The sequence below is a fragment of the Gavialis gangeticus genome, unplaced genomic scaffold (assembly GCF_001723915.1).
Source record: "Gavialis gangeticus isolate Ggan-Ray unplaced genomic scaffold, GavGan_comp1, whole genome shotgun sequence".
Taxonomy (NCBI): Eukaryota; Metazoa; Chordata; order Crocodylia; family Gavialidae; genus Gavialis; species Gavialis gangeticus.
The window spans coordinates 27002998-27027814 of NW_017728993.1; the positions used below are offsets into that span (position 1 = coordinate 27002998).

At 58.5% G+C, this 24817-nt stretch overlaps 1 protein-coding gene across 10 annotated transcripts in view; it reads right to left on the reverse strand.

Annotated features, from left to right (window-relative positions):
• Nucleotides 1-24817, reverse strand: part of ST3GAL3 (ST3 beta-galactoside alpha-2,3-sialyltransferase 3) — a 313721-nt gene continuing 288904 nt past the window's right edge. For all 10 annotated transcript variants that reach the window (XM_019501447.1, XM_019501443.1, XM_019501449.1 and 7 more), the window contains 2 exons: nt 16155-16301; nt 1-454 (listed from right to left, as the gene is read on the reverse strand). In XM_019501447.1, coding sequence (XP_019356992.1) covers nt 365-454; nt 16155-16301 — 237 coding nt within the window. In that variant the 3' untranslated portion in view covers nt 1-364. The remainder of the gene's footprint in view (nt 455-16154; nt 16302-24817) is intronic.

Sequence of the window (24817 nt, forward strand, 5' to 3'; positions counted from 1 at the left end):
GGGGGGGGAGGAAATAATACTTGGTACATTCAGTGCTGCTGCCTGGGCAGCGCCGCTGGGTTTGGCACGAGTTGTCTGGCTCACGGACCCTCTGGAGTCCTCGCCATGCATTTCCAGATGCAGACGTCCCGTCTGCGGTGCTGAGTTCGAGGGCTGCCCTCGCAGATGCACCCCTGGCTCCCGCCGGCAGCCCCCAGGCTGGGCACGGCGGGTGCGGTGTTGGCGCGGCCTGGCAATCCAGAGAATCCACCCGGAGCACCCGGCTGTGTCGCTGTTTCCTGGGACCCCATGGGGGCTGACCCGCGATCTGCTCCTGGCGCTGCGGCGACCCGTCTCCTCCCTTCTACGCAGTGGCCACGGCAGCTCAGATCCCGCTGGTGAGGTCGGTGATGACACGGGCCTTCACCAGCTTCCGCAGGAACTCCTTCTCCCGCTGGATGTTGTGCGTCCAGGACTGGAAGGGAACCAGAGACAAGCAGTCAGCGGCTGTCCCCCACCCCGACACGCACTGGCAGGGGCAGATCCAGGGGTGCAGGTGCACCTGCCCCTTGATTCCTGCTCCACACGAGCTTTAACACCACGTGCCTGGGAGAGGCAGCAGAATTTTTATTCAAGCAGTGCTAAGACAGCGAATCATCATGACTCATTGCAACAGGTTCCTGCTAATCTCTACACTCCACAGTGGTTTCAGTTTCATAGTAGTTTGGGGTCAGGAGGGACCTGAACAGATCATCCAGTCTAACCCCCTGCCACTGGTAGGAGCACACGCTGGGATCACACAACCCCAGACAGGTGTTCGTCCAACCTCTTTTTGAATTTACGCAGGGTAGGAGCGAGGACCACTTCCCTAGGAAGCTGGTTCCAGATCCTAGCCACCCTGACAGTGAAACAGTGCCTCCTAATCTCTAACCTGAACCTATTCTCCAGCACCTTCTGGCCATTGTTCCTCGACACCCCAGGTGCTGCCGGGGGGAACAGGAACCTTCCTATTTGCTGCTGATCTCCCCTAACGAGTTTGTAGGCAGCCACCAAACCCCCTCAGGCTCCGCTTGCCGAGGCTGAACAGGTTCAGGTCCCTCAGTCTCTCCTCATGGGGCCTGTCCTGCTGCCTCTCACCAAGCGGGCGGCCCTCCTCTGACCCCTCTCCATGTTGTCCACATCCCTCCTGAAGTGCAGCGCCCAGAACTGGACGCAGTACTCCAACTGCGGCCTGGCCAGTGCCGCACAGAGGGGCAGGATCACCTCCCTGGACTGGCTTGAGCTGCACCTTTGGATGCATGACAAGGTTTGGCTGGCCTTGCTGGCTGCGGTCTGGCATTGGTGGCTCATGTTCATCTTGGAGTCAATAATGACTCTGAGATCCCTTTCCACCTTTGTGCTCACAAGGGGGGAGCTCCCCAGCCTGTCTGTGTGCTGTGGGTTCCTTCTTCCTGGGATGCCAGCAAGGCCATGTCCAACAGACACTCTGCCTGCAGCCCCCCTCACACCGCTGCCTTGCGAACCCTGCCGGAGGGCTCCGAGCAGGGGCTGAGCAGCACATCTGTCTCCGACTAGCCCTGGCAGCCTCAGGGTCGGGCGAGCTGGGATCCAAGGAACCTTTCCTGCAACAGATCCGATTCACTGAAGCCCCTGCCCACCTACAGATGCAGGCCTGTGACCCAGAAGGACGAGCCAGGGGGCCAAGGGGCTGCAGACAGGAGCGGGGTCCTTGGGGTTTAACAGCTAGGAACGTCCCTGCGAGTTTCCAGGCAGAAATGAACCATCGGATCAAGTGTGCACACCTTGCGGGCTGGAACGGTTCCTCTGGAGCAGAGGCTGCTGTGGTGCGGGGTGCTCCGAGCCCAAACAGCTGGAGTGCTGCCCCAGTGCCCCACAATCCCTGAGTCACTGGGAAGTGCTGTGTGCATGGGGCAGGGTGCTGGGGAAGGGCCCAGCCAGACACTGGCCCCCCTGGGTCTTCCAGTGAACAAACCAGCAGGACCACCAACATGGCAGTGGACTCTACCTGAGCTGTCACCATGCAGGAAAGGGCTGCAGGAGCTGTCGTCAGCGTGCTAAAACCATCAGCTCAGTGTTCAGCGTGCTAAAAGCATCAGTTCAGGGCAAGCAATGCCAAGGATTATTAGGCAGGGCATCCTAGTGATCTGGAGCTCCCCCCCGGCCCTGCTGTTGTGTAGAGCAGCGGTTTCCAACTTGTGGTCCATGGACCCAAGGGGATGTCCACAGTCTATGCCCAAGGGGCCCGTGACAGATGACTGTGATCAATCAAAAGTATGTGAACCCCACAGCTCCCATCCAGAGGGGTCCGCACTTCCATTCAACGTTTCCAAAGGGGTCTGCAAAAGAAATAAGGTTGGAAACCACAGCCTTAGAGGGGTACGCCGCAGCAGCCAGCCATGCTGCGGGGGGATGGAGGTAGAGAGGGGGACACGACTCTCCCCAGGTCATGCCACCAGCCACGGACAGAGCCCAGCGCACAGCACAAGGCTCCGGCTCGCCAGTGCAACCCACCCAGGGCTGCTGTGTCCCCAGGGGTGCCTGCACTGAGACCTGTGCCTGGGGAGCAGCCACCCAACTTGAACCCACCCAGTCAAACCACCTCTGTCCGGGCGTGCCTGGAGGGACCCGCACTGTTCTGGGTCCTCCACGAGCTCATGGGGTCTGAAGCCCTCTCTGCACAGCACGGCTGTCAAATGCACCTGGCCCCAAATGACTTGGGGCCAGTCCCCAGGCTGGATTGGACCAATGGGCCCAAGAGCCCTGGACACCTCCCCATGCTCCCAACCCTGTGCCAGATGCAGCACGCGCTCCAGGATTTGCACGGCACTGGTGCATCCCGGAGCAGCTAGGACAGGCACCACGGGCAGCAGGATCCCAGAGGGGCTGGAACAGGCTTCATGTGCGGTGTGGATCCCAGAGCAGGCACCACACTACCCATGGTGCTCCCATTCCTGGTCCCCAACTGGGCCGCCTGCGGCACCTGGGCCACCCAGCTCAGGGCCCCTGCTGCATGCAGGCACCACGTGAGGCACGTCTTGGCAACACCTTCAAGAGCAAATTGGATGCTTATCTTGCTGGGATCCTATGACCCCAGCTGACTTCCTGCCCTTTGGGCGGGGGGCTGGACTCGATGATCTTCTGAGGTCCCTTCCAGCCCTAATGTCTATGAAATCTATGAATCTATGAACTCTGGGATGGGCCCATGTGCAGCGAGGCTCCTGAAATGGGCACCATGCTTGGGGTGTCCTAGGTCCTGCCCATGGGGCTGGTCTGGGTCAGAGCTGAGGGGTCCAGCTGAGCTCGGCCCAGACATCCCTTCAGCCCTCAGATGGCTCAACATAGTTCTCAGGCTGGTGTCCTTGACCATCTGCTTCTGCCCTGTCATAGGACACCTTCCTGTCTCTGCAGTTGCCTTTCCTGGGCCTTCCATCACTGCCAGCCCGTGGGTCTCATCCCCACTCTGCTCCACAAATGCTATAGAGAACACCAGGTCCGCAGCAGCAGCATGGGGATCTGGCTCCTGAGGTCCAGGGGCCTCAACCAGGGATGGATCCAGGGGGCTGCACCTTGGAGTCCTGTTCCCCACAAAGTTTAAACCCAACAGCCTGGCTGTGGCAGCAGCAGCTCTAGTCAGGCCATCACTTGACATCGTGGCTCTGTATCATCTCCCTGATCCCCGCTAAACTCTTCACAGGTGTTAACGACCCTCTTCTTTTTAATGGTCTCTATGTTCTGCTAATGAAGCTGGCCTCCGTCCTGCTGTGCTGCTGCCCGTGAGCTGCTCCTGGTCACAGAGCTCCTATTTCACAGACTGTTTTTAACTCATTCCAATGACTTTCTATTTTTAGACGTTCTTCAACTGAAGAAAAATGTGTGTTGTTTTATCAGTGATGATGCGCCTTGCCAGCTCTACCCGCCTTTTCAAAACCCTAGATCCACCCATGCCCCAGCTCCCATTCAGTCTACAAATGCACACTCTGCCCAGACAACACCTGACCCTCCTGTGCCGCTGTTCGGGCCCTGGGTGCACGGCTCTGCAGCTAGGGAGCCCTGGGAACTGCTGCTGGCATCAAAACCGCGCCCTGGGAGCACACTGGTCAGGGAACCCTCCCTCCTCGTAGCGTTTCAGACCACCCTATGCACCCACCGACATGAGGATCATGGCCCTTCCCTGACTGCTGGAGGGGAGAGGTGGCGGTGGAGCAGCCAATGCGACCATCAGCACTTGTATCATCCTGGGACAGCACTGCACATGCTATGTGCACGCAAGACCCAGGTGTGCGGCAGGGCAGAACCAGTGCGCGCATCCCCCCCATCACCCAGCAGCAGCCATCACCATCCATCTCTCCGCTGGCAAAACAGCACTCATCTCCCATGGGCTGGGGCAAGCAAGCCCATGCTCTAGGGATGGGGCCTTCTGCCTCCAGCTATGCTGCAGTCCCCACAGGGTGCCCCAGGCCGGCAGCATGATCAGACCCCATTGCTCAGGGCTCGCACCAGGGTCCTGGTATGTGGCTGCTCAGCAGATACTGGCTCTCCACAGCAGCCTCGTTCCCTCCTTGGCTTTGCTGTTTGTGCTGCTGCCGCAGCTTTGGTTCCACCAGCAATGAAGAGTGAGGGGCTGTGTCCCTAAAGCAGAGCAGAGCACTCCTGCGATACGCTCAGAGCTGGGGCTCCTGCCAGTGGGGTGGCAGGGAGGCCAAGGACAGAGCACGTGGTATAAAGGGACGGTGGGAACTGCCTGGAGCAGAGGCAGTCGTCAGCTTCCCACAAACATCCTCCAAGTCCCCAAGAGAATTGCAGCACATTGCAATGTCCCACAAAGCCCCACACTGGATGGTGGCACTGAGATGCCTGCCCGTGGGCCTGGGGTGTCCTGCTGATGCAGCTGCCTGGTGTGAGAGCACCCAGGTTGCTGGCACAGCCACTAAGCATGCAAGTAGCCAAGCAAACCTGCAGTGTCAGCAGCTGTGCACTGCCACGGACGCTGGCAACCAAACGTCTCCAGATGGCCACGGCCCGAGTGCTGTTGGTTACCCTCTGGCTGGGCCCAGGCTGTAAAGGATCAGTCTCCAAGGTGCAGGTGGAGCAGGGGCTGGTCATTCAGGATGCAGAGCTAGACCCACTTGTGCCCAGGGCAGCCTGGCTTGACATGCACAGAGCAGAGAAGCCACCAGCTCTGCCCAAGCACTCGCATAGGTTGCAAATGGGCCTCCGGAGCAGGCATGTAGGGGCCCACAGCTGTTGAGCTGGGATGCAGATGCACGGGTCATTGTCAGACCCAGCGACATGCTGATAAGGGCAGGGCAGGGCAGCTGTGCTGCTGCGCTCAAGCCAATCCAGGCCCCGGTGTTTAAGGAACTTTTTTGGCATAACACAGACTCTGGTGAGGCATCTTCCCAGCCGGCAGGGTCCGTGGTCACTTCAGCCAGTGCCTGCTTAGGACCGCAGGCACATTCACGACGCAGGGGGGCTTAAACCTGAGGCAGAGGAGGATTCCGTAGATGAAGAGGAAGAGCTCTGGCTTGTCCTTTTACCTGCTCTGGAAGGGCAAGTGCAGAGCCTTTATGGGGAGCTGCTTCGCAAAGCTGCCAGGCATGGGGCACTGCACCAGTGGGGGGGATGAGGCTTATCTCCAGGTTACTGATTGCAACAGAGGAGCTGGCTCCCAGTTACCAACGTGGCTAAGCAAGCAAAGGCAATCACGTCCCTGCACCGTGTGGCTGGACAAGGCCGGCAGGGAGATGGGAAACTTTCACAAGTGCCTAGAGACTGACCTCACGTGTGCTTCGGTCCCTAGCACCCACTGGCTGTCATGGGCCACAAGTGCCTGAATGCCTGCCCTGGGAACCCACGTCCCATCCACGTGCACGGGGCTCAGGCTCCCGTGGTACTGAGTAGGAGGGTCATGGCACGGCTGCACGAGGGACTGGGTGGGCTTGACCAGCAGGTGCAGCGGGGCTGGCTCTGCAGAACCAGGAGCATTGCGTGTGCGTGGTTCAGGGCTGGAGAGTCCACACGTGGCACCCACCAGCCCCCAGCACTCAAGTCCTGTTACAAGGATGCTGGTAAGGGCATGGAGGATTGAGGCCCCTGCAACCTGAGGCTCCCTCCATTGGGGCCAAGCAGGTGTGTGGGGGTGGCTGGCAGGTAAACCTGGCTGCACTGCACCAGGCTGTAGGACATGTGTCCCCCACACCTCTCTGGGAAATGTCAAGGTGTCTTTGTAACCAATCTTGCCTGCAAATCGCCCTGGAGCTCTTTCAGCTGATGCATCATTCTTTGATGCAGCAGGGACTTCAAGGATCGCTGAGGCTGGGCTGCTCCCAGCTCTGCCCAGGAGGCTGTGTGGGCAGGGCCTGGGGGAGCAGCTGCACATGCCTGCTTGGGGCAGTGTGTGGGCAACGTGGCTAGGAGCCAACCCAGCCTCGTGCGGAGCCCATCTCCAGCCATGCTGCAGCTTGTTTTTCTTCCTCTTTTTTCCTTTGACAAGTCAAAGCTGCAGCACAAGGATTTCCATTGCATCCTGCCCCAGGTCCCAGCCCACCTGGCTCTGGCCTCGGGGTGGGCAGCACTGTCTGCAGACCCCCCTAATACTGGCTTTGGAAGGAGCGCCGTGTCCTCACCCACTCGTCTCCTGCTGCTGCTCCCTGCTTGTTTCCACCAGCTGCATTGGCCCTGACCGATCCAGCTGGACTGACCGACCATGCCAGGTCAGGTGGCTCCGATGGGAAAGGAAGGTTTCAGCTGCACGAGGAGCCCACCTGCCTTCCCTGCAGTCCTGCTCACCCCCTGCACTTCCTCCAGGACCTGGGTCTTTTCAGTGGCAGGGACTGAGCTGTCTGGCCATTCCCTGCCTCCAGTGCCCAGCAGTGCCAGTCAGCCCCAGCTCCTGGCAGCGCCTGCTTGGCACCTGGGAGAGGCTCCTACCCGCATGCTGAACAGCTTTCGCTAGTGCAAGCCAACCCAGCAGCCTCCATGCCAAGCAGGAGTAATGTATCCCTGAGGACCCGTGAGGAACGTGAGCCCTCCTCCTCCTCTGCTGGGAATCAGGGTGGGTTTCCTCTGCTCAGGGTCTCTCCTGCATCACCTGGTGCATGCTCAGGCTCAGTTGAAGCAGCCCCATGGCGTTAGGGAAGGAAACCAGCCAGGGCATCCAGGGGCCCTTACTCCTGGGCAATTCTGGTGGGAAAACAGGAGACTGGATGTGCCTGGACCTGCGGGAGCACCCAAGCAGTGTGCTACAAGGCAGAGAAGGTTTCAGAGACAAGCCTCTAGGAAAGGAAGCGGAGCGTCCATCTGTAACCGATTACAGTCTGCGCGGTGGCTGGGCACGTGCTGTTGTCAGGCGAGTTCATCTCGACCACTGAAATCCTGTGAAATGCCACGAGCCAGCCAAAGAAGTAAAATCGAAGGAAAACACCTCCAAGGGGACCAGGAGGCTGGAGCAGGATGGTTCCCAGCACACCCTTCTGCTCCGGTGCGTCCCCCCATTACAGCTTTGATGCGCGGTGATGGCCTGGCAGGGGAGAGCTGGGAATGAACCGCACCAGAGATGGCAGTGGCTGGCTGCTGGGGTTACGTGGCTCTTACCAGCCCACCTCAGCAAGCACGTTTGCATGCGTGTTCAGCTTTCCACAAGCGGATATTCCTGCGGCGTTTGTGAACAAAGCCAATCCCAGGGGCTGGGGCTGGGATTCTCCTAAGCAGCAGGCGACGTGCTTCTCACGACGTGCACAGAGCCCCGAACGCGAGGTGGGATGGGGCCAGGGGGAGTTTCAGACTGCGATTGCTTTTAGCTCACAAATGCAAGCGCCTTGCTCGTTCTCCCTGGCTCCTGGCTGCCTCTGCTGTGGCCCTCAGAGCCGTGTTGGGGGAGCTCTCAGGCTGTCATGGTGGGGGGACCATTTCAAGTGCTGGCTCATCCTGCATTTGGGGACAGGGATTATGCGCCCCCCACCCCCTGCGTTTTGCTCTCTCAGCTGGCCCTGTACACACGCACTGCCGTTAGCCTTCCTGGCTGTGCTCCCAGGCACCTAACTAAAAGCCGAGGGGAGGCATTCACCTGGCGTTCAGGCCATCTTTAACCTTCAGAGGATCAGAGCATCTTTGCCCCTCCACCCCATCCCCACAACACAGGACAGGTCCCATGCGCTTTTCCCTGGCTTTCATTTTTGAAGTATCCAAAAGCCTCTTACCACGGCTTTCCCGTCCTTCGCACAGTTTCATTCTCCTTGGCCCTTGGTGGCCCTCGCGAGCCCTGCCCATCCTGGACTCCGAGTTGCAGCCTTCTCTGCCACTTGACCCCCTTGAGGGTTTGCACCTTGCCATTATGGGAGCTTTTGTCCTCCGGTCCCACGATGACATGACAGCCCTGGTACTTCTCTCCGCTAGCATTAGAGAGGCCGCTCTCCACACTGAAACCCCAGCCCAGCAGAGCCTCTAGGACAGTCCTTCCCCGAGCAACTAGCCCAGACCACTTCCACTGCATCCATGCTTCCACTTCCCACCTCCCTCCTGTTGGTCCCATCATCAACGTGCCAGGCTGCCCCCAGCTCTTGCCCCCGTTTCTCTCTTTCCTGGCGGTGTGCGCCCTCAGACACCTGCCTGCCGATCGTGACTGCTATTCCACCACATTTCCATGCACTTCCCGTGCTGGAGGTATGGGTCCACGAACAGGAACCCTGTGCAAGGCACTCGCTCAATGCAGAGGATGCCTGAGTCAAACAGGTGGCTTTTCAACAAAGAAAAAAAGACGCATGAACCTCATCAGTCATCAGTGCAGGCCCCCAGCGAGACACGTCACCCTTCTGGAGCTCCCCCTGCCCCAGCCCCTCACCTCCTCCTCCAGAGCTGACCTCCATTTCAGTCTGCCCCGCTCCTCGTGCTCCGATGGCCATTCATCAGCCAGGCTCGAATGGCAATGTTTTCAGTCCATAAATCACCAGCTCAGACATCTGCACTGTTTTCAAAGGAGTTTTGTTCTTCTCGCTCACTACTGGAACTTCAAGATACTCAAGGGGGCTGGAGCGGCACCCCCCGCACCCCACCCCTACCCTAGTCCCCGGTTGAAAGCGCAATGGCTGACTTCACAGGGAGAGGCTGGGTGACAATAAAGCATGATTGTTTGCCCCCATGAAGGCAGAGGCTGCAAATGTTATGGTTATGGATCGATCCGAGATGCAGCTACAGGCTGGGTGAGATGGAGACAAAGCCATGCGTCATCTGCACGCCGACAGCCCCAAGCCCGCTGCCTCCCTGCGCGGCCCCTGCGCCCACTGACCGAGAGGGTGCAAAATGATGCCCTGCAGAGTCCCACGCAAAGCGGCTGGGGAAGCAGGGCTGTTGCCTACAAGCCTCCATTGTGATCTTGGGGAGAGATCAGACAGCTGCCCAGGGTGGGGGCTGCCCATCCACTCCCACTCAGTCTGGCGGCATGTCAAGCCGAGTATCTCATGTTCAGCCATCAAAGGCAGCTGGCTGCTCCTGCAGCATCAGAGCAGATGCCTGATGCTCCCCTCTAGCTCCCAATGCAGTCCCTGTGATGGGAGCAGGCTGGTCCCCGACTGACAGAGGCGATGCACAAGCTTGCGCTGCTCATATCCCCAGCTCTAACAGATCGAAGCATTTTGTTTTCGTGAGCTAATACACAGCTGTGGTGGCCCATCACGGAGGAGACAGGCCGCACGTGCTCTCCTCCCAGCCTGGCAGGAGGTTCGTCTCTTCTGGGAACGCTCCAGCAGCCACGTTCATATCCCAGGCTGGAGCTCATTGCCATGCAGCCAAGCCAGGGTGAGGTCTCCTCGGAGCGGGTCTTCCAGTGTGTGAGGGGCCTGGCTTGTCTGTCTGCAGAAGGAGAGCTTCACCTGGGCCATTTAACCTGGCCCTCTTCCCCCAGGTCTCTATGCGCCTCACATCCATAAGCTCATTGCCATTGGCTCACTGTCATTTTCCCACTCTGAAATTATTTCTGCTTGAGGCACTGGATTATTTTGGCAATGTGGTAACAACTCTTAGTACCTTTAAAAAAAAATCTGAATCCCTCCTTCACCTTCACTTCTCCCCACCTGCATCCTTCAGGGGTGGGTTTTCCCTGCCTTGTATTTGAGAACAGCGGCTTGCAGGACACGGCACATTTAGAGAGCCAGGCTGGGCAGCAGAACGGAAAGCAAGACTATGAAAACTTGTCAGCTGCACCAGGATTTTGCTCACAGATGCCTATAAAGGAGGATGAGGTGGAGACAGCCCTGCCCCAGTGAGGATTTGAGCCTTGTTCCTCTTCACAGGACTGGCAAAGGCAATGGGGAGCCTAAAGTAATGGGAAACTGAAAAAAAAAGATTTAGTGCACAAGGGGAGATGCTCAAAGTGCCCGTCTTTTGTAAGAGTGAGCTCAAGGAGGCAAAGCGCAGACTTGGGCCTCAGGGACAATGCACGTGTGATTCACAGGTCAGGCAGCCAAGTCCCAGGTGCGTAACCCAGATCATCCAACAGACACAGTGATGCACCGCTGAGGCAGGGCTGTAGCCAGCTGTGCAGAATGTGCCTCCCTACCCGGCAGGGCAGGTGGCGTCTCAGGGAGCTTTCCTAGGCTCCGTCAGATGCTAAATTGGGGTAAACTGTCCCTTTGCAGAACTCTCCTGGCTTTGCACCAGGGCAGCCCTGGAGCAGCAGCAAGCCCTGACCTCACAGCATCCAAGCAGAGGCCCTGGGCCCTTGCTCCTCCCTGTGGCCCCTGGCAGCTGTGCTGGTGCAAGGCTGCTGGATATTGGATCTGCCCATGGGGTTGGGGCCCAGATCGGGCCTTCCTCCATCCGAGCTCACTGTTGCCTTTACTAGTGCCTGCATTATTAGATGAAGCACGGCCGGTCTGCGGGTATGGGGCTTGGGTCTGATAGGACGTGAGCACAAATCCCTCCAGCACCGCCAAGGGCAAAGGTGGCCAAACTGCCACTGCTGTTGTGTGGCTCTGAGGAAGATGCAATTTTGCTCTCTGCTGTGAAGCAAAGCACTTGGGGCCGAGGCCACCGTGGGTATGGTGCTCTGCTGAGCAGAGATCCTGCTTCTGGAAATCAGGGTGGGAAAGGTGGAGTGAATCCAGATGGATGGAGGGGGCAGTTTGGAGCACGTGTTGGAACTTCCTGGAGGCATCCCACTTTCTCCGGCTCATCGTGATCTGCTGCAAAGTCTCTGTGGGGTTAGTTACATTCTCAACAGGGCTTTTGATAAATGTTTGCATGTGAAACGGGGCCAGAATTATCCAGCTGCTTTGCAAGGGACCGCGATGCTGCAGCCCACCCTCAGCCAAGTCAAATGAGAGATCGTCATTGAGTCGGAAGACTCCTGCGCCAGGCGGAGCTTATGGGATTCTGACTTTCTGGGCACTTAGCTAGGGCCAGGACAGCTCCCTCCGTGCTGGGCAGGTCACCAGAGCCTGCTCTGATGTGGGGCTGCAGGACGGCACCAACAGCGGCAGAGCTCAGCCTGCAGCTCGGCCTTCTACAGCGGACACGGTGCAGTGCTGAGCAAGCGGAGGCTCCAGCAGGAGGGGAAGCAGCAGCATGGCACAGAGAGGGGCAAGAAGAAGACACTCCCGGAGGCTGGTACAGACCAGGAGGAGCCAGCTGCAGTCCAGCGTTCCCGGGTGCTAGAGGTTTGCTGCTGTTGCCACACTGCTCCAGATGACACGGGCTCCAGGGTCTTGGCAGAGCTGCCAGCAAACGAAAGAGCAGTTGAAACACCACCCTGTGACCAACGAGACTCATGAAGCTCATGCCCAACAGGCAGCCACTGGGGAGACAATTCCAACATAACCCCAGGGCCAGCGTGGATCTTTCCACCAGATGCACCAAGGACGTGGCAAGTCAATCAGGATATTGCCTTCACTCTGCAGCCTGGAAGCGCCAGGATGTAACCCCGGCATTTCCCTCATGTGATCCTGTTTCTATTCCAAGCAGAGGGGAGTCCCACGGAGCCAGTGTCCCATGTCATCTGGCATGACACAAGCCAGGGATGGAGGCCTGAGTCAGACGGGCTCTGCTGTGCTGCCAGGGGCAGTGGCATGGGTGCGTCACCAACCAGCGAACACGCACATGTTCTTGAGCCTGGGCCCTGGCTCCCAGCCCTCCTCTTTCACTCCTCCACCCCTGGGAAGCCCCTTTACTGGTGCAAAGGGACAAGGGCAAGAACTACAGAAACAAAGACTGAATCTCCAGGGAAGGTCCCTCGCGGTCAGGGCTGTTAGACCGTGGAACACGCTGCCCGGGGGGTGTTCCCAGGAGAGGCTAGACCGGAGGGTCTGGGACAGGGGAGCAGAAAATCCTGCATCTGTGCAGGAAGATGGGCTCAGCAGCCTGCCCTGCACCCCGGGATGAGGCGCTGTGATGCTGTGAAGCCCATCCTGCCCGCGTGGAGGCAGGTCAAGCTACCCACAGGGAGCTACCCTGCTGGAGTCCAGGGCGCTTCCAGGTGTCCCTGCCATGCCCAGTTCCAAGGGATTGGTGTGGTACCACTTGGGTGCCCCCAGGGCTCTGGAGGAAGGAGCTCAGCGGTACCCAGGCCCCAGGGTAGGTGGGTGCCCTCCTCCTCCCCTACTACAGCTGAGGGAATGCGATGTCCGGAGCAGCCTGCGCACGCAGCACGGATGGCAGGTCTGATGCATCATGACCGTGCAAACTCTGCTTCACCTCTCATGTGCACAACTGTCAGTGGCGTGCACGGGCATGGGCAGGGGCAGATGTGGTGGCCCGGTCTCGGCAGAGGAGGGGCTGTCTCCACCCAGATGTGAGCCTGAAACTGCCTTTTTCTGGCTTTTGTGTGCAGTCAGAACAAATTCCCCAGGGATGAGTCACGTTTCCGAGGGTGTCCAGGGAGACGTCAGGCGAGCATCGAGTGTAAATCGAGGGCACGCCTCATGCGGGGAGCACACGCCGTAGCCTGCGGGCCCATTCCTTCCAGACACCCCATGCAGTGGAGCAGTTGGTTTTATGATCACTCCCAAAGGGGATTGCATGAACCCGCACACGTGTGACCCCTGGGAGCTCAGAGCTAGAGGGTGGGGCGGCTCATGTTTGTATTTTTTCACTAAGAGCAGCCACAGTTTCAGGGCGGAGTGCCAGTGCTTCCCGCAGCTGCTGGAGGCGGCTCAGGCATGCAAGGTTGCATAGCGCCATTCGCATGGGGATGGTGCCCGTGGGGGCACCTGGGTCTCCCCTCTCCCACCCAGGCTCCAAGCAGGTCTGGCTGGGCGCTACCATCCAACAGGTCGGTCTGAATGGCTGCTTGCATTCAGCCTGGCTCAGGGCTCTTTATTCCCAGACCTTAAAGCACCTTGCAGGAGATGGCTCCAGTGGCACAGGGCACTGCCCCTGTTTGTGCTGGACGAGCTGAAAGTAAAACCCAGGTCTCTTGCCCGCAGTCTGCCCGCAGAAAGCCCCTGTTCAAGGTGGGCAGGAAATGTCCCCACAAACATCAATGCCAGCGGAGGTTCTTCCCACTCCCAAGCTGAACTCGTGCAGGAGCCAGCCAGCACGGCTAGGGCAGTGCCCTTTGTGTTGGTACCTGCAAGCTGGAGTGTCTGGGGACAATCCCTGGGCTCCCTTTCAGAGGCAGAGTCTGTAGCAGGAAACCTGGGCCAACCTGGGCAGCTCCAACTCGCAACGTGCTGACGCAGCCACAGGGTGGACACGACCTGCCATGCCAGGCTCCCGCACTGAGCTGTGCGCTGAAAGCAACTTTGCTCTTTGTGCATGGAGCAGACCCCTGCCAGATCTTGACGGGAGCATGGGGACGAAGTCGGTACACACATGGTTCCAGTGCAGCGATCTGCATGTGCTGCTCCTCAAGGCATGGCCGGGCCTTGGACTGGATGCGGACGCCATAAGGGAAGTGCAAGGAAAGTGACTCCATGCCCGCAGGCTGGGTCGAGCTGCACCCAGCTATTGGCCAAGCCACCAGCCCGGGAGCACGAGCAACCCACCAGCCTGCAAAGTTCACGTCGGTCTCTCCTCCCAACACTGGACACCACAGTCCACGTCTGACCAAGTCTCCATCAAGGATCTGAGGGCAAACACGGATGACACCCCCCCACCCAGGGCTCCTGCCCCCTTCACCTTGCGACTTCCTCCCCAGGTGCCTGGCAATTACCAGCTGCCGTTAATATTAACGGGAGAGGAGGAAATGCAATCCTGGCCCCTCTTCATGTTCTGTGATAGCGCAAACAATTTGTCATGATAGGGGGCAACGGGGGAGCATTTATTATTGATCGCCAGGAGCAGATGGCTTTGCCGGTCCCAGCAACTGCCATGTAAGAGGAAGCCGTGGGTGCGTGGTGAGGATTAGGTTGGTGGGCACGTATCAGATAACCCAACCTCCAGCGGCACAAGGATCTGCCCACCAGGCTCACAGACCCGTGGAGCAGGGGTGGCTCAAACCTGAACAAATGGCCTCGGCCACAAGGAAACATCTCCCACCTCCCTGGGGCAGCAGCAGTCCATGTTTACCCCCTCCTGGGGGGACGTCCGTTCCGCAGGGCTGAGCAGAGATCCCCGCTCTCCTTTGAGAAGGGGTGTTTAAGTGCAAGGACAATGCCAGCACAAGACCACACGCATGGAAACTGGCCACAACACATTTTGGCTGGAAACAGAAAGTTTGCAAACACCCAGGGAATGAGGCTCTGCAACAGCAGCAAAGGCAGAACCTACCTTGCTTTGAGGTGGAGCCTGATCCTTTATGAATGAGCACACGATGTGGCTGCCAGTGCCAGCAGGGCTGCCTGGAGGGCCCCTGGAGCCCAGGGTTCAACCCCTCCAAGGGGAGCTAGGGGAAATGTGCATCAAGGTGCCCCTGGTATGGCTTGGGGCAGTAGAAGCCATGTGGATGCATGAGCTCAAAAGGAGGAGGGCTGAAATATGAGGGGAAACAGCTCATAGGCTGTGGTCCATCTGGCCATCCTAGGCGCTCAGGTGGTTTCCCAGAGGAGCTGAGTGCCTGGTTAACCAATTCACCCCGCATGGGCAGGAGGTGCCCGGCCTGCCCGGTGCAGCTTGGAAACTGAGGCACCGAGCAACCACGACTCACAGGACACGTCAGCATCAGAGCCAGGCACTGAGCCCAGCTCCTCCAAGCCTCAGACCAGCACCCTGACTTCCCAGCCACCTTGCCCTCAACAGCCATGCCCCTCACCAGGCCAAACGTGGCTGAGAGCAGGAGGCCGTGTCTGAGAGACGGTGGCCAGGCCTGCACGGGAAGCGCCAGCTGCAGAGCTCTCCTGGCAGCACCTCTTCCAGCACGTGAGCTCAGGCTGGCAAGTCATGCAGGTTTGGCAGCAAAGTGTTTCCTACCTGCCCTGGCACTCTGATGTGGTTACCACAGCAGCGCCGGGGGACTTACGTCGCTCTAGAGGCGCCGCACCCCTCCTGACATCACAGCGCTGCCTTGGCCACGCACCTCTGTGCAGCCGCCTTTAGATGAGCAAGCTGCTGCTTCCTGGGCAGCTGGGGGATAACAGCACAGAGAGCAGAGGGAGGCGAGGTGCCAGGCCCTGAGCAACCCGTCCCCCAGGAGCTTTCCCATTGATCTGCCCTAGTTGGTGCTGCTTTGACTTCCCCCTTTCACTGCTGCCCACGTCAGCCCCGAGCAGCATACAGATTTGCACCACATGTGCTCCGTGGGACTCTTCTGTCCACATCCGGATGCTCTGTAACACAAATTATGCTTGAGAGCATGTCCAGACACAGCCTGGGTTTTCATGTGCTTTTTGTCCCTGATACCAAGGCTAGTGCCCATCCCTTGCCCAAGGAAGAGCAATGGGTCAGAGAATTAGAGAATCCTAGAGCCACGGGGCTGGTGAGGAGCTGCAAGGTCACATCAAGTGCAAGCCCTGCTGGAGGCAGGATCAGCCCTGTCCACACCAGCCTGGACAAACCCCATGTCTGAGCTCTGAGCACCAGGACAGTCACCCTGACAGCCCCAGGCATTGCCCCTGCCCCTGGGAAAGCAGGGGGCCTGCGGCTGCCAGCGACCTGCTGCTGCAAAGGGGGTTCATGGACGCTGCAGAGAGCACAGGCAGAGGCAGCGCCCCGCTGCAGAGGAAGGCAAAACACCAGTCTGAGCAGGGAGGAAAATCCCTTCTCGTGCCGAGCTGAGCAGCTCCTACCTCCTTGATGGCCGACATCTTGATGTTCTCGTAGTAGTGCAGCGGTGCATTGGGCAAGCTCATGTCGTAACCGAATCCCGCGACTGCTACCTCATCGCAGTTGTGGAGCGCCATGGTTATTGCTACGCTTCCCAGGGTGGGGATGTTCTGGGCAGGGAAAAAGAAGGGACACGAGTCATTTGCACATCACTGCCATCCTCACTATGAATGCAACCTCCTGTCAAGGGCTTGGGACAGAGGGATAACATTACTCCCTGGCAGGGCAGCAAAGGGCCAGGGCCCAGCTGGGTATCGGCTGCCAAGGCTGTCGCAGCCTCTGACCTGCGCAGGAAACCCTGCCACCCCCTGCAGCGACGGCTGCTCCAGCTCTGTGCCCAGCTTCTCCTGCCCAAGTCTGGCCAGGCAGGGGGCAGTGCTGGGGGTTCAGCTCTCCCTCTCCCTCCCGTGGGCTCTGCGTCCTGGAAATAGGGCAGCAGGTCTTGCTAGGAGAGGGGTGGTGAAAGAGGCCAGCTGTGGCTGGAGAGGGTGAGCGTGCACATTTGTTCTCAGATGTTACAGCAGCCACCAGCGTCTGAATCCCCAGCAGCTTCCCGCCAGCCCAAGATGAGCGTGAGAGCTGACTGGGCCGCTGAAGGGAGGCAGCAGGGAGCATGGCACAGGGGACAAAGTGCCACCTGCGGCAGCTGCACGAGCACCGGGATGGGATGGAGGGAGACTGGGGGCTAGGGGGGGACCCTGCTTCCCAGTACGGGCAGCCAGACCCAGTGCTGTGCAGGGGAGACGCCTGCTATGGGGGCGCCAGGATCCAAGCGGCGCCTGGCCTCCCCCCCAGCTGTGCTGCCTTTGGAAAACGACCTGCGGGCAGGAGCCAGCCTGAGGCTAAAAGCCAAGAGAACAGCACAAGTGGGGGCCCAGGCACTGCTGAAATCATCGGTCTTCGCTACAGGCCAAAGGGCTCTTCCTCCATTCCTAGCTCTCCCACCCTGCCCTCGCTGCCACTTCCCAAGCAGCCAGAGCTCTCCCTGTTCAAACGTGGCCTGTCTCGGGAGGAGCTCGCTACTCCCGAGACGGCAATAAGACCAAGCCCATGCTGGGCTGTACTTTGTCCCCCACAGTGAACGCTGCAGAAGAAGCAGGGGCTCCTTCTCTGGATTGTGCACGTTCGCCGGCGGTGCTGGGGCCGAGTGAGGTCGGGGAGCACTCACAGCCTGCCTCACTCAGCTTAAAGACCCACAGATCAACCTGACAGCAACAGAGATGTCCTGACTCCTTATGTGACAGGAGCTGCACCTGCGGCGGGCCCTGTACCGCGTGGCGCTGACCCGCTGTCCTTAGCCAGTGGTTCTCGGGCTTCTGAGACTCAAGACCCCCTGGGAAAGGCCAGCCCTTACCTTGCACTCATCTCTTGACTAGAGAAAAATACCAGAGCAATTCTTTTTTACAAAGAACTGAGAAAGGCAGCAGCTGGGCAGAACGGCTTTCACACGACGGACTCCTATTTGCAATCCTTGTGTTTCTCATGTGAACCGTGTTTGCAGACCTGGCTGGGCTAACGTCGCGCAGCACCCCGTGCCACGCTTGGAAGGCCTCAAGGCATCTGGTTGAGGGTCACCGTCCTTAGCTAAATAATGTGACATGGCCCCAAAATAACATAAAATGGAGAGAGTGACTGCAGTGGCAGCTTTGAAATGAAATATGCAGCAAACCGCACCAAGCCCTTTCCACACTGGTAAAATGCATGACAACAAATGAAGCACACAGTGAATCACATTTAGTCCTGTGGGTCTCTCCTCTTGCAAAGAGAAACATGCAGCTGGTCCATGGGCTGCTGAACTACGGTTTTGTGTCCTGGGTGAAACGGGCACCTGGAGCAGAGGGAAGTCAACCATGGGGCTCTCTGGGGAATTCTTCCCACCGGTATTTTAATGCTGCCCTGGCCGGGCCACAGAGCTCGCTGCATCTCCACGCTTCTTTGCCCTGCTAAGAAAAGAGTGGCTCTCTGTCCTGGGGATGTGACACGGTGAAGGCACCTCTGATCTTTCCCCTACACACCTGCTGCCCTGGTTCTCGTCCTCTTCCTCCAAAGCATCCAGTCCTTGCCAGCATTAGAGCGAGGAGGCCAGGCTAGACGGACCATCGGTCCTCCCCAGCAGAGCACTTCTGCCAGTCTTACGGATGCAGAAGCTGCGTGTCCCACCCCCCAGGCCCAGTGGCAGCTCTTCGCATCTCTGCTCCATGAAGGCTATGAGAAAAACCCTTGCTTCTCACACGCTCGCTGGGGCATCACGGCAACCCCAGCCCCACACACCACAGGCTCAGTGGCCCCGTGACCCCCACCCCTCTGCCCAAGGCTTCACTAGGGAGGGGACAGCGCTGCATTTCGTTCGCCGCAGTGAAGTCTAGCTGCTTTCAATTCCGTGCCAGGGTCACTGTAGTGTCACCGCCTTTTAGGCTGGCAGGAAATTATTGCTGTAAATCTGTTTTCATAAATACCTGACACCCTACGGGACTAAATGGATTCCAGTCGCTTCTGGGGTTTTACCTCATTGTGCGGAAGAGAGATGGATTATTGCGGCTGTGATTGCCTTCTCTGAAGAACAGGGCGTTGTTACCAAATTTGGTACTGGAAATCACAATTGCAACACAATATTAATGTTGGCTACAACTGATGCATTAACTGAATGTTGCACTGAATTCTCCTGCAGAAAAAATTGTGCACCGCAAAAAATTCCCTCCTCCTCTCATGTTATTCTGGGTACAGCTGGCAAACGTGATCATGTGGTATCTGTAAAGCCTTTGGAGCACACATGAGCCATGCAAACTGGACCATGCATCACTACCACATCCTACAATAACAAAACACCCTTGGGCTTTTCTTTCAGATGCTTGTACGTTTATGGGAACTAGCCCGAGGGGTGCGCAGCCCTCCCGCGCTGCAGGGGCTGCCCCCTTTCCTTTCCTACCTGCACCCTGCAGAGACGGCCAGCACCACTTGGAAGTACCAGTGATGCACCCGGCATGGATGCAGCCGTGGTCCCAGCAGCCGGAGCCGGCAGCCCAAGCGCTGCTCCTGCGGCTGATGCCTGGCGCAGAGATCCCTGCGCCCGCTGTTGCCAGTCTGGTCTTGGAGACAGGCAAAGCGGAGCAGCTTTGCTTCTCCCTCTCCTGACTTATCCCTTGCTGTGACCGGGAGCACTCTCCTTAATCGCCTTAGAGGTCTGGGGGCGGAGAGCAGGGAATGGTCCACCAGAGGAGAAGGGATGCAATGCGATGCCCCCAGGGAGTCCAGTTTTACCATCTAACTGGAAGAGAAAGAGCCCATTGATTCCTCCCCTTGTGACCTGGGCCCATCCACAGGACTTGTGCACTGAAGTGTGAGGCCTCTGGTATCCTGGAGCATCCTGGGCAAAGAGCAGAAATGCCCTGATGGCAGCAGGATGCGGGGGAGAGGGGGAGAAAGGATCTCTGCACATGCTTAGGGTGCATATCTACTGCTCCATTACAATGCCTGATGGTGCTGCCTGGGCCATGCTGGGCTTGCTCTATGCGTGCTACCTCCTCAGCCTGAAACGCTGCAGCTGCCTTTGTGCAGCAGGGCGCGGGTGCGCTCACCCCCCCTGCCACTCAGCCGATGTGGTTGGTACCAGGATGGAGTGGGATTGATGTAGCCTCCTCAGTGCGCTCCACAGGTTGAGCCCGGCTGAGCAGCTTGGAGCCTGCTAACCCAGCTCCCCACAGCACAAAAGGGAACTGCCAGTGAAACCAGAGTAAGGCAGGATGCAGGTCCCACTACTCCTGTCCTTGCACTGCTTCTGCCCTTGCACGCTGGCAGGGATCACAATGGAGAAAGCCAGTGGGTGGTAAAAGCCACAGCCACTGCCTGGAAAGAAGAGCTCAGCATGGCCATGGTGTTCTCATGAGGTTCAACAAGGACAAGTGCAAAGTCCTGCACTGAGGAGGGAGCAATCCCCTGCACCGGGGCAGGCTGGGGGTGACTGGCTGGGCACCAGCTCTGCAGGAAAGGACCTGGGGGGACAGGGGACAGGAGCTGAGCAGGAGCCAGCAGTGTGCCCTTGTTGCCAAGAAGGCCAATGGCATCCTGGGCTGCATCGGTAGGAGCACTGCCAGCAGATCAAGGGCAGTGATTCTTCTTATCTGTTCAGCACTGGGGAGACCACATCTGGAGTCCTGTGTCCAGTTGTGACCCCCACGACAGAAAGGATGTGCACACTTTGGAGATAGTCCAGTGGAGGGAAATGGGTGGAGCCAAATGGGTGGAGCCTGGGGCACGGGACTTAGGAGAGGCTGAGGAAACTGAGCTGTTTGAGTCTGCAAAAGAGACAACCAAGGGGGATTGAACAGCAGCCTTCAACTCCCTGCAGGGGGGCTGCAAAGAGGATGGAGCTGGACTGGTCTCTGGGGGCAGACGACAGGACAAGGAGCAATGGGCTCAAGCTGCAGCAAGGGAAGCTGAGGTTGGATATTAGGAAAAAAAAATTCACTAGGAGGGTGGTGAAGCACTAGAACAGGCTCCCCAGAGAGGTGGTGGCGTCTCCATTCTTGGAGGTTTTGAAGCCCTGGGTAGACAAAGCCTTGGCTGGGATGGTGTAGTTGGGGCTGGTCCTGCTTGGAGCAGGGGTTGGACTAGAAGCGACTCCTGAGCTCCCTTCCACCCTCATTTCCTGCGATTCCACGGTGTGATGCAAACCTGTCCTGCAACGAACCGTGGTCGCCGGCAGGAAGCACTACGGCACCCTGGAGGCTGCCTGCCCAGCCTGGCCACAGCTGCAGAGCCAGGGAAGCAGGTTTGGGGCAGGAAGCGCTGACTATCCAGCTCCAAAGGTCGACTCTAGGGCTGCCAGCGCTTGGCTGAGGTGCTAAATCCACTCAAAACTCGCCAGTTCACAGCTCTGTGAGGCCGAAGCTGAGCTGGTGCAGGGCAACGCCTTCAGCAAGATGGTTTTACACCCTCTCAGCTCTGCAGATCTTGCACAGCCATTTCTGCTGCCTGTCCCAGAGCCTTCACATATAAGTGACTCCAGGCACCTCCAGACTGGCAGGTGCAGAACATCTTGCAAGCTTAAAGTAAAACTATACAGGATGGGATCAGCAGGTTTAGCAGAAAGGAACTTCAGGGCCACACATGCAGATTCAGCACATCCATGCATCTCCTAATTTCCACCACGGGACAGAGCGGAGGGTTAGCCTGCAGCTCCGGGCAGCAGGGTTTTGTTTCATAGGATGTTCTGGCAGATCACGCGCAGATCCACAGGCCAGCAGAGCGTGCGGAGCCAGACTCCAGGCCTGGCACTGCCGCAAGGGCCTTGGAGCCCTGGTCACAGATGAGAGCGAGGTGTGCCAGTCGCCTTGTGCAGCAACAGACATGCACCCCTTCTCTGCCTGCAGCACTGTGACAACCGCCATTTGAGGACTGATGCTATCTGTGTTAGGTCAGAAGCTGAGCCCGTCGCATGCCAGGCTGCCTCGGTCAGCACAGACGTCCCTCGGACCCAGCCAAGAACATGCGCACCTGGTGACTGCATCCAGGGCAGGAGGCAGCGACTCACCCCCTCTGCCTGGATCACAGCTCATGGCATGAGCAGGACTGGAAAGCCCCAGGCCTTCCTGTGCCACCTGTGGGTGCAGCTTGCTGAAGGCATAGGTACGAGGGTCAGCTTGAATTCCCACTGCTTTCCTGAGGGATGACACTGCAGGGCGTGCCCATCTCCCCCACTTTGGCCAGCCCTACAGGCACTCAGCAGGGCTCCTGTGGGGTGGGAGGGAGTGGGGCTGCCAGAAACCCTGGGCGCAGCCCCTACAACCCAGGAGACTGTCCATTTTGCAGTGGTTTGCCCAGCCCCAGATGACAGGGCTACCAGATGAACCCCCACAACCAGTGACTGGAAAGCCTGGCTGCTGTCCATGGTGGGTGCCCAGCTTGCATCCTGGCCAGCAGGACAGCGCGCTCCGGTCCGAGTCCTGGCTGCTGCTCCCAGGGCCGCAGGTGCAAACCCAACACCCTCAGCCTTGTCCCTGGTTGCATCCTCCAGATCCATCCAGCTCACTTCACATAATCCGACAGGGAGGATGGGCCTGTGCTCCCCTTTGTTAGCTCCCGGGAGAAGCCTTTGGAGATCAGCCATGAGCGGTTCTACTTGCTCTCCTCAGCCGTGCAGAAAAGCCCTCAAACCACAAAGTTAATTGGCTGCACATCACTTCCACACGTGGCGTGCCAGGAGCCCCGATGCTCGTTTCAGCCTTAGAAGCTGAGCAGAGCGGAACTTGCTGCCCTTCACAAGGAGGCTGCATTGGGCCCAATTAAGAAGGAGCCCGTCAACCTCGACCAGGCTCCCAAACAAGGCCTGCCTGGCAGCCCCTCGTGTGGGGAAGGGCTGGGCGCCAGTGTGCTCTGAGCAGACTGCCCTGGGAAAGTCTGAACGTGTGCCGTCTGCTGCCGCTCTGCTCCCCAGCCCCCCTCCCTCCCACACCAGCTTCCGGCAGCACAGATGCCAAGGCCACCCCTCGATAGGTGCAGTCACCATTACAGCCCAGTCCTGGCCTGGCCAGCCACGTACCCTGCCTGCACCCGCATAGTTCTTGCTGCCCTGCCTCAGGCCCCGGGAGGACGGAGCGACTGCATAGAGGTCATGGGCAACGACTGCTTTTCTTCAAACCTCATAAACCATCTCCTTTCCATGCCCAGACGGACTCTCCTGAAGCCAAACATCAGGTTTCAATTAAGCCCTCTTGGTTTTCCAATCTGACGTGTGTTGGACAGCCTATTGCAACCTCATAAACGTCCATTCACAGCCTTCTCATTTCCGGCTCCTCTCCTCTGCTCATAGATTACATGTAATATTCTGGGCAGTCAGATCATGTGTGCAAGAATAAAAACAAATCCAGAGAAAATAAAGGCAAAGCCTGGTGGCTCCCAGCCCTCCCCAGGGCAATGGCCCCGCTCCTCTGGAGGGCAAGCACAGAGGGGGCAGGGGCAATGGACGTCTAGCAGGGGGGAAGGCTGGTGCAGGAGCCGTGTGTTCCCAGCACGGATGTGCATGCACAGCTGTACACTGCTGGGGGTGCCCGAGCCCCCACAGATGAGCTGTTCTCCGTGGCTGAACTCGTCTGCAGCTCCTCCGCCTGGCATGTTTGCTGTGTCATGCTGGAAGGAGCTGTTTCCTACCTCCAGCGTCTGCCTCACTGCACTTGGACCAGACCCAAGCACCTCACCCCCCGTGTGTCAAAATAACTGACTCCTATTTCACAGCATGGGAAATGATGCCATAAGCCGCCCCAGTCTGAGTGCACGCAGCAGCTCTGCTCTGGTCTGGCTGAACTCCCGCACGGAGGGCGGCCAACCCAGGCCCCAGCAGCGGCAGTAAGTCCCAGCACGGTGCCACATGCTCGACTGGGGACAGTACGGAGAACAAAGGGGCACTGGAAGATTTGGCTCAGGACTCGGACCGAGGCCAGTCAGAGATTTGTAACTGGCTTTATTGCTCTCTGCACTGACGCACTGAGGACTAGAGGCTGCAAGGTGAAGAAACAGGACTCGACAAGCAGCTCACGGGAGCTGTTGCACCTGCCGTGGTTTCCCTCCCAACACTACATGTGCTGGGGTGCTGCGTGGCTGCTCGCCACCCCCCTGGGGAGTCCGTCCGTCAGAGCCTGTCCTAGCTCAGGCACAAGGTCGTACCCCGTCGAGCCATGACAGGTGGACGAGGCAAGGCGGGACAGGGCATCCCCGGGATACAAGTGATGTTCCTCCTTCCTCCCAGACAGGACACATGCAGGGGACACCACTCCACGAGGGCCCTCCCCTGCAGGGCGACCCTGACCTGGGCTACCCCCTCACAAAGGAAGGAGCAAGAGTAGCAGAGATTCAGCGAGGTTAGGCAACAACAATTAGGGACAGGTAAAAGCTCTGTCCTGGAGAGAGTGAAGGGACTGGGGTTGTTAGAGGGCAGCCAGGTAATGAATGGCTCGGAGAGGAGAGGTTGGCAGCTGCTACTTGCCCCCTTCCAAAACACAGGAGCCAGGAAGATTTCCAGGAACAAAGTCAGTGAATTCCCAGCAATAAAAGAACAGTCACTGGGAGTCCTCTCACCCCAGCAAAGCCAGAAGCCCAAAGACCCGGCAGGATCACAGCAACGCAGCCTTTGCTGGGAGACACGAATTCTCAGACAGAGCAGCACGTGCTAGGAGCCGACACGCATGCAAACAGGCTGTGGAGCAGGGCCTTGAGTTTGGCAGGGCTGAGATCTTCATTTTGGGTACAGCCCTGGGAAAGTCTGCCCAGACGTGACCGCTACAAGTCCTTGAAAAACTGAAGTCTCCCATGCTCAGCAGGGCCTTCAATGTTAGCAGCTAAAGTCCTTGAAGAATTCATCCCCACGGAGCATGACTTTCCCTGACCCTAGCTCTGTGACACCACCAGCCAGCTGGGCACCTAACTGCGGGGGGGTGATGGGAAGCCAGGGGGAAGGGGCAGGACAGCACAGATGAGGAGCTGGGCTGGGCAGGACTGAGAGCGTGGAGGAGTCTGATGATTTGCTGCTGGGCAGAGAGGCTAAGACTGGTCTCATCAGCCCAAGCGGTGGAGACCGGGACATGGAGCCACGGGTGGGTAAGAGGGCCATGAGGCGGGAGGGATAAAGGGAGGG